Source organism: Myxocyprinus asiaticus, chromosome 7 (assembly GCF_019703515.2).
Source record: "Myxocyprinus asiaticus isolate MX2 ecotype Aquarium Trade chromosome 7, UBuf_Myxa_2, whole genome shotgun sequence".
NCBI lineage: Eukaryota > Metazoa > Chordata > Actinopteri > Cypriniformes > Catostomidae > Myxocyprinus > Myxocyprinus asiaticus.
Genome location: NC_059350.1, coordinates 54654521 through 54667383, shown reverse-complemented (window position 1 = coordinate 54667383; position 12863 = coordinate 54654521). Strand labels below are relative to the sequence as shown.

At 36.2% G+C, this 12863-nt stretch overlaps 2 protein-coding genes across 2 annotated transcripts in view; both read right to left on the bottom strand.

The window, feature by feature from the left end:
• Window positions 1-329: 329 nt before the first annotated feature.
• Window positions 330-4713, bottom strand: LOC127443476 (ATP synthase-coupling factor 6, mitochondrial-like). The gene is made up of 4 exons (XM_051702120.1): window positions 4587-4713; window positions 2185-2358; window positions 1878-2002; window positions 330-441 (listed from the first exon to the last, which is right to left on the bottom strand). The coding sequence occupies exons 2-4, from the start codon at window positions 2352-2354 to the stop codon at window positions 410-412; spliced, it is 327 nt and encodes a 108-aa protein (XP_051558080.1). The 5' UTR covers window positions 2355-2358; window positions 4587-4713; the 3' UTR covers window positions 330-409.
• Window positions 4714-7173: 2460 nt separating this feature from the next.
• The window catches only part of LOC127443768 (amyloid-beta A4 protein-like), a 39864-nt gene continuing 34174 nt past the window's right edge, over window positions 7174-12863 (bottom strand). Inside the window, exons 14-17 of the mRNA XM_051702628.1 lie at window positions 12789-12842; window positions 12573-12655; window positions 9592-9738; window positions 7174-9333 (exon numbers count right to left, since the gene is read on the bottom strand). Of these exons, the coding sequence (XP_051558588.1) occupies window positions 9232-9333; window positions 9592-9738; window positions 12573-12655; window positions 12789-12842 (386 nt within the window). The 3' untranslated portion in view covers window positions 7174-9231. The remainder of the gene's footprint in view (window positions 9334-9591; window positions 9739-12572; window positions 12656-12788; window positions 12843-12863) is intronic.

Sequence of the window (12863 nt, the reverse complement as noted above, 5' to 3'; positions counted from 1 at the left end):
GTTAACATTACACTGATGTGATTAGTGCGCCCCCCTGCTGGCCATGGGTGAGATGACCACGTGCACCCCCTAGTGGCCAATAGGATTGTCTTCAGTGAGCAAAGACAAACCATTCGAGCTGTTTGACGACCTGTGTAACATTGTGCCTTAACAAAACAGAATCTGTAATCAGATTGTTAGAGATGTTTTTGCCTTTTTCATTTGAACTGAATATCATGTCTGTTTTCAACTTTCTGTATATTTTCAGTATTATGTTTTTTAATAAATTTGAAGTCTTACTTTTGAAACCATTTTTTGTGCACACAATTTGTAAACAGACCACACGCAAGGATTTTAAAACGAAGTGTTTTATTAAATATCTACTTCAGGACTTTAGAAGACAGACAGACAGTGACGGAGAGATTGCTGTTCATTTAGTCATCACCTCCTCCAGTTTGGGTTCTGTTGAAGACACACAAATAAAACATGAGAAATATGTAGCTCATCGATTAAACACACAAAATCACTAGTTTAGTCATCCAGACAAGCCTGGAATACATGCAACAACATGTATTCTTAGTTCAATGGCAAGAAACACTGTGCAGTCACCAGAAAATCATCTTTGTCAAAGATCTTCTTGAGTAGAAACGAGTTTAATAAACAAACTGAGCTAAAATCTTATAAACTTCACAAACTCAGCATTGGCTGTGTTTAGATGTGTACAAGTAAAGCTTAGATTAGAAAGAGCTAAATAAAAGGACAATCAATCAATTCATTATGAACTGATGGTGTGTTCACCTCATGTTGGGACTACCACAATTACAAGATTTCAACTTGCACTTTAAGGATTAGTTCACCATAAAATGTAAATTCAGTCATTGTTTACTCACCCGTGTTGTTATAACCTTATATGACTTTTTCTTTTTCTTCACACAAAGAGAGAAGAGTTTGTTGTCGAAGAATTGATGCATTTCTATGCCCAGCCTTATTTTTTTGAGTATTTGGAAATCAAACAGAAACATAGAGGAGCTACAGGCAGCCACAGTCACACTGTGTCCTAACCTGACGGCAAACGACACACGATAAAAGGTATATTTTCTATGTTAATCAGAATTTTTGTCCTAACCAGCAGTGACGAGTGACGGTACATTCTATCAATCACTTGTTTTCTATTTTCGGCATCATGTGGGGAACTCCATCCACTGTGAACTGGCACCTGTCCAAAAACTCTCTAAAAAAATAAGGCTGGGCATAGAAATGCATCAATTCTTGGACTACAAATTCTTCAGACATGTTTAGTAAGTTCTGCTCTCTGTTTTGTGTGCAGCTGTGTTGTGTTCTGTTGTCACTATCGCTGTGGAGGACCTGTTTTTAGATAAACAAAATGAGTTTTTGCTTGAACGCCCCAATGTCACGAGGGCGCTGCGTGAACTGTTGCTCTCGTGTCCTATCATGAATGCGGTCAGGAGATCAATGGTCAGTGAACATTTTCACTAAATAATACATTAGATTTCAGTTTGTTTCACATCAAATCTTATCATATACTTTCATAACAATCACGAGTCTCATGAATAATTTATTAGACTTCTGAATTATACTTTTGTGTTCTTTTGAAGCTTGAAGATGTGGTCACCATAAACTGCCATTGTATGACTTCACTGAGCACAACATTTCTTCACAATTTCTCTCTTTGTGTGAAGAAAAAGAAAGAAAGTCATATAGAGTTATAACAACACAGGGGTGAGTAAACAATGACTGAATCTTTATTTTTGGGTGAACTAATCCTTTAAGTTTACAAAAGCTTGAACGCTCGGAATTCTATGAAAGTTCTGACTTTGAGTCGTGATGTCATGTTAAAATGAACAACATGTCTTTATACTCGAATAACAAACACCCACCTGGGAATTTGAACTGTGGGAATTGGGTCAGATCTCCACCTCCGTATAACCGCTGTAGTTTGGACATCTCCTCTGTCAGGTTCTTCTGATAGTCCGGTCCAGCATTGACCACACCGCCAGCTGACCTATCGGAGAACACAGAATTTCTGTGAGAACAACTGAACCTGCCCGACTGTTTTATAAACGCAATATTTCACACATATTATCAGCAGCCATTTTTTTATTTTCTGTTCTGCCCAATGAAAATAACAAGACTGGACTATGATATTTCGTTTGAATATACGGGTTTACATTAAAGGTTACAGACTTGCTCTTGGTGTTGTACTCTCGGATCTTGTCCAGGAAGAGTTTCTGTACGGGATCCAGATCTTTGGCCTTGTTAAAGACGACAGCGGACAGTCCGATATTCCTGCGAAGAGTGACGGTCACCGCTGAACGAAAGAGAGACGACAGCTGGAAGAGCCGGTGAAGAGCCATGATGCTACAGACAAGAAAAAATCAAGAGTATTTTATACACACAACTCTGTGACGGTCAATCAGTTGACTTTACTAAAGCCATATTTTACACAATTTGACCACATCAAACAGTACGGTTGTAAGTGACAAATAAAAACAGTATCTTTAGTGGCAGTACCATATTTGTTTTGGTATTTTGGGTACTTTAAAAAAAAAAAAAAAAATTGTTATAAGTGATAACGTACATTTGAAGTCAGAGGTTTACATACACCTTAGCCAAATACATTTAAACTCAGTTTTTCACAATTCCTGACATTTAATCGTAGAAAAGTTCCCTGTCTTAGGTCAGTTAGGATCACTACTTTATTTTAAGAATGTGAAATGTCAGAATAATAGTAGAGAGAATGATTTATTTCAGCTTTTATTTCTTTCATCACATTCCCAGTGGGTCAGAAGTTTACATACACTTTGTTAGTATTTGGTAGCATTGCCTTTAAATTGTTTAACTTGGGTCAAATATTTTGGGTAGCGTTCCACAAGCTTCTCACAATAAGTTACTGGAATTTTGTCCCATTCCTCCAGACAGAACTGGTGTAACTGAGTCAGGTTTGTAGGCCTCCTTGCTCACACACGCTTTTTCAGTTCTGCCCAGATTGAGGTCAGGGCTTTATGATGGCCACTCCAATACCTTGACTTTGTTGTCCTTAAGCCATTTTGCCACAACTTTGGAGGTATGCTTGGGGTCATTGTCCATTTGGAAGACCCATTTGCGACAGAGCTTTAACTTCCTGGCTTATGTCTTGAGATGTTGCTTCAATATATCCACATAATTTTCCTTCCTCATGATGCCATCTATTTTGTGAAGTGCACCAGTCCCTCCTGCAGCAAAACACCCCCACAACATGATGCTGCCACCCCCATGCTTCACGGTTGGGATGGTGTTCTTCGGCTTGCAAGCCTCACCCTTTTTCCTCCAAACATGATGATGATCATTATGGCCAAACAGTTCCATTTTTGTTTAATCAGACCAGAGGACATTTCTCCAAAAAGTAAGATCTTTGTCCCCATGTGCACTTGCAAACTGTAGTCTGGCTTTTTTATGGCAGTTTTGGAGCAGTGGCTTCTTCCTTGCTGAGCAGCCTTTCAGTTTATGTCGATATAGGACTCGTTTTGCTGTGGATATAGATACTTGTCTACCTGTTTCCTCCAGCATCTTCACAAGGTCCTTTGCTGTTGTTCAGAGATTGATTTGCACTTTTCACACCAAACTACGTTCATCTCTAGGAGACTGAATGCGTTTCCTTCCTGAGCGGTATGATGGCTGCTTAGTCCCATGGTGTTTATACTTGCGTACTATTGTTTGTACAGATGAACGTGGTACCTTCAGGTGTTTGGAAATTGCTCCCAAGGATGAACCAGACTTGTGGAGGTCACAATTTTTTTTCTGAGGTTTTGGCTGATTTCTATTGATTTTCCTATGATGTCAAGCAAAGAGGCACTGAGTTTAAAATACATCCACAGGTACACCTCCAATTCAGTGCAACTCCTATCAGAAGCTAATTGGCTAATTGTCTAAAGGCTTGACATCATTTTCTGGAATTTTCCAAGCTGCTTAAAGGCACAGTTAACTTAGTGTATGTAAACTTCTGACCCACTGGAATTGTGATATAGTCAATTAAAAGTGAAACAATCTGTCTGTAAACAATTGCTGGAAAAATTACTCATGTCATGCACAAAGTAGATGTCCTAAACGACTTTCCAAAACTATAGTTTGCTAATATGAAATCTGTGGAATGGTTAAAAAATGAGTTTCAATGACTTCAAAGTGTATGTAAACTTCTTACTTCAACTGCATACCATGATAATAAAATTAATGTAGCAAGGTATTTTCAAGATATCAGTTTCATGGTTCATTTGCCATGTTATTTATTGGATAATTATAATTATAGTATGATATTTCTTAAAATACCGCGGTATTTTCTTCTGCTCTCATCAAAGTAACTTAATGTAACGCGTGTCAATATTAAAACAGCTCGCTATCTCATGGCCTGTGTATTGAATTAACTGTCAAGGTCTTTAAATTTAGTTATTAACAGTGTTGCATGCAAAAACGTAATAAACAGCAGTTACTAACACGTATTATAAATACACCCGCATGCGTTTGAAATGACCATAAGAGGTTAGATTGACATATATAAGAGTCATCAATGCATTCTAACGAGCAATAAACAGAATATAATAGAATTCAGTCACCTTGTGTTTGACACTCGAGCTGCCGAGAGACAAACTGCTTCCAGATCACACTGAGACCAAAGTGTATTTGATCAAGTCAGTCCACTCGGGCAGGCTGGATGGCCATTTATCTGTGTAAACAAGCGGCATATAAGTGCAGCTCCTATCTACTTGAATGGGGAAAAGCCGCAGTCTCCAAAACGGTTGGTCAAGATTACGATCAAAGAACATCCTTCAAATCAACAGTGAAATAGGAAAACACTGGTATAATACATTACGTGTCTTTATTTTAGATTACGCTAAAAAAAAAAAAAAAAAACAGGGCCTGTATAGGTAATGCGCATGCGCGTTCTGTAGTTAACGGACAGGCGATGTCTGTTTCTAAAAGGTGATTGGCTCTTTTACCTGAAAGGCGGGACTTCTTTTCTACATCCGCTGCCCGTTCCAATTGGTCCCATTCATTTAAGTGGCCTGTCTCTGCTAAATACTCTCTGGTATGACGCAGTCACTGATGACGTCACTGCCGGCATCTTTTTGAGGACTATTTAATAAATTCGCTGAGAGTAATTAATAATAATAAGAAAAATATGACCTTTAATGAGATCTTAAAATATATTTTCCTTTGTTACTTTTTATTTATTATTATTATTATTATTTATTTACTTATTAAATAACATTTATTTATTTTCATTCATTTTTTAATCTTTGCCTTTGTGACTTAGAGAATGTATTTATACTATGTTCAAGCTGTGTGCCATTAAGCGTTTATTGAACGTATACATTTTATACTGTTTAAAATGTTTTATAAAAATAATTAAGAGAAAAAAATTATAACAATTAAAGAAATGTAAATCGGACATTTACACACTTTATGTAATGTGCAAGACGTGACTGTTGTACATTTATTTTTGGAACCATAATTTTACTAAATTATTTTGCAAAATTTGCAAAATTTTTGTAATAATGAAAATTAAGCATCCAAACGATTTGATAATGCATGTACATTTTTACATAAGTGTAAATTCTCCAATCACAAACCACATTTTATGATATTTGTCAACGAAATTAGTCAACACTTTAAAACCCTCTGCAACTCAAAACAAACAAACATATAAACAGGTAATAAAAAAAGAAGAAAAATACTTTTTTAAATTATTATTATGCAAAAATGCATACTGAATGTCACACCTTGCTTAAATCACGCAATAGTCACACTTAAAATTAAGATTTGTCCATAGATTGTTCACAATCGACTTTTCAATGCACGTGTGACGTTGGTCACGTGGTAACTGTTACTTTTCTCAGCGCCGCTCTGGATGACCATTCACTGCCGTTTATGATCGCTGTGTGAGGACTTTTATCGAGATGTCTGAGGTGGATTTCTGTTTCTTTGTTAATGTTTAGAATTAATACACTTAACCCTTGTGCGTCAGTAAAAATAAAGTTACTCAGAGGTCCTTAGAGGACAAAAATACCCGCGTCACAAAACTGCCATAATAATATTATATATTAATATTATTTTCGACTTTCAACGAGTTAATTTTTTAACCAACATCAGTCCTGATCAAAACTTCCAAATATTCATTCATTTTCAGAATTTTAACCCTTTAAATGCCAGTTTGTTTACACAATGGCACTGTTGTTTTTTACACACACACACACACACACACACACACACACACACACACACACACACACACACACACACACACACACACTCTGACATTCATACCAACATACACAATTTTATCTGCATCATTTATTCCAGTTGGCCTGCAGTGCTCTATAATACAGCAAACAGAGAATAGGGGAAAAGCATGTATTTGCTCCATAGGCTAAACATGAGAAAAATGGCATCATCTGGTGGAAAATATAACAAATGTAAATTGTGAAGCGAGGGCTCCAGAATGAAAGTATAATATCATATAATTCATGATTTTATGCTTTAATGGCACTGGGATCAAATATTACAGTTTTAATGGGTTTCAATGGGGACATTTTTGTCCTGAAGGTCCTGAGTGTAACTATTTTGTGTACACAGTGTATTATAGATGTATTATAGGAACTGAGGCTGAAATATCAAAATTATCCAAAAAATACACACCTTTGACTAAATGTATGTTGTTGTCATTAACACAGCTAAAAAAGCAAAAATGTCCCGAAGGTCGCACAAGGGTTAAATTATTATATTTCTTGCGTACATATTTCCAATAACGCACAAAACGCCATGAGATTTAAATTCTGCTTTGTGTGCCGCTGAGCGCCTCCTGCAGGAAGATAACTGTGTGTGCAACAGGAAACAGTTTGTTCATATCCGGTATCAACATTTGCTTGCGAACCCTGCTTGGAGAAAACATGCTAACATCCCTCTTTTCTGCTTTGCATTAGATGCATTGTTGCGATGAATTGATACATTTAAATATAAAAGATATTAAAAGACATGATGAGATTCAACAACAGTATTTTAAAGACATTTATAAACATATTTTACACATATATCACAGTCCTGTTCACCTCTGGGCCCTTGAACTCCAGTGAATATACAGTTGATTGCACTTAAATTAATGCACATTATGTGACACACTGTATTAATAAAACAAAACAAAAAGGGAGTTTGTACATTCAAAACTTTATTTATGGAATACAGTGTAGAAAGCGTAGTTATTCCAGTCAAAGCAAAAGAAACGGAAGAATGATGAAATGCCCCTGAAATAAAGAAGCTTTCTCTAGATATATAGAACCACTCCAGATCTGATCCAACCACAGCACTAAAGCCCAACCAGAACAAATAAATCTGACAATAATTAACCATGATAAACATTCATCATTGTTTGTCTTTAGAGTCTGTTGAGACTGACATTCATGAGACAGGCTGATAATTGATTCTGAACCTTTCTGAGGTTTTACTGAGATTGAAGTCTGGCGACCAGCTTCATGTCTTTTGATGATCCATTTTTATAAAAGTAAAACAGGTCAAAAGACAACAAGAGTTGTGGGAATGACAGTAAAAGGAAAGAAGCAGAGCATTAGATCAAAGACTTTCTGGGTGAATTATAAGGTCACATTTCATTCCAAAATCAAAGGAAAATGGACAAATTATTGAAAAAATAATAATTGTTAATTGTGATATTACTTACAATTCAGCACATTTGTCCCACAAATTCTCATTACTGTAATGTAAAAATAATAATACAAATAATCTTGTTCCAGACACATTCCAGAAAGTCAGAGTTAGGTTAATTTTTAATTTTCTTTAAGGAAAAACATATTTCGATTTTGGCATGCAATTATGACCTGGACATTCCTGAATCACACTTTTATCTCTGAATCGAAACAGCTGTTTTTATAGCAGCGAATCAGAGCGATGAGATTTCACAAGCGCTGTGTAACATGAGACAAACGAAGAGGAAAAAGACATTTCTACATCTGCTCACACAGAGTAATCCAACAACACAAAACTGACTGGAGAGAAACATACAGAGAATGTCCCGTCCCACCCGCCCCGCTTAAAAAACACATCCAACCACGAGTCCCGATGAAAAATCTCAATTAAATAGCTGTTTATAAAGAAGTAAATAAATCTCTGAAATGCACAGGATGAGAACATTTCAACTTAAAGATAATAATGTACATCGATAACCTCAACCAGCCGTCCAGAGCTGGAGCATCGCTTCATAAAAATAAAACAAGATATTGAAATAAAAGCAAGTGTGTTTTAATCAGTGCTTCTCAACTGGTGCTTCAAAAATGGTTCTGATCGCGGTCCTGAATCAAAACCAGTTGAGAAGCACTGCTCTAAATTATATCAAAGCGGAAAGCCAATTTAATTTCTTTTTTGTGCAACAATGTTTTTCATCATTTTTTTTCTGTCATGCACTACAGAGTTACAACTATTCTTCTTCTTATTATTTTTTTTGCATTACTTCAATATCGACATAACTAAAAAAAAGAAATTTTGTGGCAAATTTCTTCATTTTTACATTGATTTATTTTCTTATTTTTTGAAAAACAAACCAGAAACATAATTTTCAAGATCTCATTCGTAAAGACATCAATTTTACCACTATAATTACCATGATTATTTGTGATCCATGTTATCATCTATGACCTGCGTCACCAAACACAGCACAGCTGCAGTCAGTGTGATGAAGAGGAGGAGGGGGAGGAGGGGGGGGGGTTGTCTGACAGGATGAAGTCACTGACGTTCACATGTCAGATATCCCAGTGTTCAGTCGTTTAGTAGTGTGAGACCGACAGCGCAGCAGACACACCAGTAACTCAACAGTCTTAAACATGAAACATCTAGAGTCAACTAAACAGAGTCCAGAACCTGATCCAATTCTGTTACTGTACTGGAGGAATACAGACAGTCTATGCATCACATTTACCTACATTTCAGCCACATTATAGAATGATATATCAACTCTAGACACTGACCTGATTTCACTGTTTTCAATTCAATTATAAATAGAACATGAACCGTGCATTACATTTGAACTGAATTTGAATTCTGCATGAAAGTCTTTCTGACCAGTGAGAGAAGTTTTTGTTTGACATTGACCAATAACAAGTGTGATATTTATGGCTGTGAGCTACAGATGGTGTCGTCTGCTCTGTCACGTGATGAGGAGGGGTGGAGGGAGAGTTTAGGGTGACGTTTACACCATCAGTTCTGCATCTGCTCAAAGAACTTGTAGGTGGGATTTTCATAACCGTTCTGTTGCATCTTGGACAGATGACGATCTTCTGGAGTCACTGCAGCATCCACCTGAACACACACACGCACGCACGCACGCACGCACACACACAGAGAGAGAGAGAGAGAGAGAGAGAGAGAGAGAGAGTTAGATGTGCTGTGATAGAGACATTTAACCATTTAACCTATAAAATCTTGGGGGGTTAAATTAATGTTCAACAAATTCAAAATTCATGTTAATGCCAAAAAACATGAAATTAATTCAGATTAATAATTGAAATCTATTGTAATCAGACCTAAAACACAAATCAGAGATATGATCTCACTGACCTCAATGATCCCGTGATGGATGGACGTGTACTGCTTCTTCCTCAGCATCACCAGGGTGATGACGATGATGGTTGCTATGACAACGCCACCGACCATCAGGCCAATAATAGCTCCCTTATTGGAGCTGACGTCCTCCGCGAAGAAAACCTTACATGAAAATAAATACATTAGCCATCATCACCTGAGGAGAGATTACAGTAAGACCAGCTATCATCTCTTCAGGACACCGTTGCCATGACAACTTCACCTCGTAACATGGCGACAAGGTCAAAGCGGACAAAGTGTGTTTCTGTTTCATATTCAGATGTTTAATTTGAGTTTAAATTCTCATTATGTGCTGTAAGCACGCTGCTGCATGACGGTTTATTATTGTGGTGTTGTTGATTTCAGATTCACCTGCCCACAAACATCACATACAACATGTGCACTGTGATTGGTTGGTTTACATGTCAATCAGATGCCCGCCTTCTTTCTAATCCAGCAGTACTTAAAATAATTACATTTGACAATTCAACATTGATACAAAAATATAAAGTAGGGCTGGGTGATATGGCTTCAGAATATATATCTCAATATTTTTCAACACACTGATGATATAATTATGTATTTGCTCTGAAAGGGCTCAAAAATGATATATATTTTGTGCTAACACATTTTGTGTTTTCGGTCAAAAATGACCGGCCCACTAAGATTGTTTATAAATTTCTCATATTTCATATATTATCACAAGATATTGATTAGACCTTTTGATCAACTTCTTTTTTTAGTAACTATGACAGGTTTTGTACTTCTTTTTTTGAACATATTTTTAAAAATATATATTTTTATTGATAGAAGTCTTTTATTGAACTGGCTAGTGGGGGTCACTCCCTATGAAAAAAATTAAAAATAATAATAATTACATAAATTAATAACCACTTGATTGATCTGAACAAAAAATAGGTGTAATTTTAAAGCTTAGAATCTGGACTTTACAATGCATATAGCTGATCCAAACAATTCTTAAATAACACTTTTTTATTGGCTGACAAATAAGAACAATTTTGTTCTCATCATTTGCACATTTATTATCACAACAATTATATTAAGAGTTGGTAAAAACATAAAAAAGATGAGATAGTCATGTGTTATATCGTTGGAAAGGTCTCAATTAGTCAAATGCAATGAGTAAATTTGTTTCACTCAGAGGTCAAACTGCTGTGAGTTTTAGTGTATGAAATTTCCACTAGCACACATATATATAATAAATGTGTGTTGTGTGTGTGTGTATGTGTGTGTATGCATGTGTGTTTGTGTGTGTTGTATGTGTCTGTGTTGTGTGTGTGTATGTGTGTGAGTTTGTGTGCATATGTCCGAGGAATTTGTGTGTTTGTGTGTGTGTGTGATGTTGTGTATGCATGTGTGCGAGGACATTGTGTGTGTGTGTATATGTGTTTGTGTTGTGTGTATATCGTGTATGTGTGTGAGTTTGTATGCACATGTCCGAGGACTTTGTGTGTGTGTGTGTGTGTGTATATGTGTTTGTGTTGTGTGTGTGTATATTGCGTGTGTTTCTGTGTGGTGTGTGTTCTGTGTATGTATGTGTGTGTACATGTTTATATGTGTTTGTGTGTGTGTTGTGTGTATATTGTGTGTGTATGTGTGTGAGTTTGTGTGCACATGTCCGAGGACTTTGTGTGTGTGTGTATGTGTGTTGTGTGTATATGTGTTTTTGTGTGTGTTGTGTGTATATAGCATGTATGTGTGTGTATGTGTGTGTGCATGTGTGTTTGTGTGTGTGTGTGTGCATGTGTGTGTGTATGTGTGTATGTGTGTTGTGTGTGTTGTGTGTATATAGCATGTATGTGTGTGTGCATGTGTGTTTGTGTGTATGTGTGCATGCATGTGTATGTGTGTGTGCATGTGTGTTGTGTGTGTATATGTGTTTTTGTGTGTTGTGTGTATATAGCATGTATGTGTGTGTATGCATGCTGTGTGTTGTGTATGTGTGTGTGTGTGTATGTATATATGTATGTGTTGTGTGTATGTGTGTGTGTGTTTGCACATAACACAATATGCATAATCCACATATGTGCTAATGTAAAGGATTGTGATGCTCCTGAACACTTAATATTTCTGTATTTTGAAGTGTAATCCACTCATTTCCAATGGCCGGTCATTTTTGACCGGGAACACAACAAGTGTAACAAAGTGAAATAAAACCAAACAAATGTAAAGAAAATGGTCCAGATTTTTTGTGTGTTTTCAGAGACCATATGTGAACAAAGTCAAGGAACTTTATTCCAATTGCATCAAGTAAAAAAAAAAAAATGTAAGAAAAAAAAAGTAATCCGTGTGAAAATGACCAGTACACAACACAAGGGTTAAAGGCATTAAATACAAATATATTTAAAACAATGAAGGCATGTTTTCTCAGAGTTTTGCACTAAATAAACACAAAGGAGAATGAGATTAAATGATTTTCATTGATATGCACTTTTATATTTACAGTATATTTCATATACAATGATACACAGTAGCCTAACAAAAAACATAATTTACCTTTACAATTATTTATTATTTTTGGAACCCAATTGAATAGTGCATAATAATGTTTATTGTTATAATCGAATAATGAATTATGATTATTATAATTTTTATTTTATATTTTATTATTATTATTATTTTGTGTTATATAAAAGTAATATATTTCTGTCCTATTTACTTCAACGTCACCTGGGACTTTTATTTTGACACTGAAAGTGGCGTGTTTTCTGCATCTGGCCTTTCCTGTTATAATGTTATAATAATTACATATGATCAACTTGCCATTTTGATGTTATTTTAATCAATTGTGCAGCCTTGAAGGTTCATGAAATTAGTCTACTGATGCGCTCTTTATGAAACTTAATAGCAAAATAAATAGTGCATTAAAATCCTTGTGTTTAAATCGTGAATATTCGACATATCACCCAGCCCTAATATGAAGTGTGTTGTTGTACCAGTTTCTGATGGTAAACTTCACTGTGTCTCTCTTCAGCCTCCATCCGCAGCTCAGGAACATCTTCAGGCTTCAGTCCAGATACTGAACAAACAAGCAAACATAAGGACAGGGACCAAATGAAGGAAATTGCAGAGATAGGCCAGATACATACTCGACACAAGGACACAAACAGACACGTGAATGCACATAGTTACATGATGAAATCACATCGTACCGGGTCGAGTCGGGAGTCCTCGGTCAGGAACGGGTCGAGCGTCAACAGGCTCAACTGTCGAGAGAGAGAGAGAGA

Excerpts from the sequence above, each read along its gene's own strand:
- LOC127443476 (XM_051702120.1), bottom strand. The coding sequence starts at position 2,354 with ATGGCTCTTCACCGGCTCTTCCAGCTGTCGTCTCTCTTTCGTTCAGCG. Across the intron at positions 2,003-2,184 it reads GAGTACAACACCAAGAGCAA|GTCAGCTGGCGGTGTGGTCA; the intron begins GTCTGTAACCTT and ends GTTCTCCGATAG. Across the intron at positions 442-1,877 it reads CCCACAGTTCAAATTCCCAG|AACCCAAACTGGAGGAGGTG; the intron begins GTGGGTGTTTGT and ends TGTCTTCAACAG.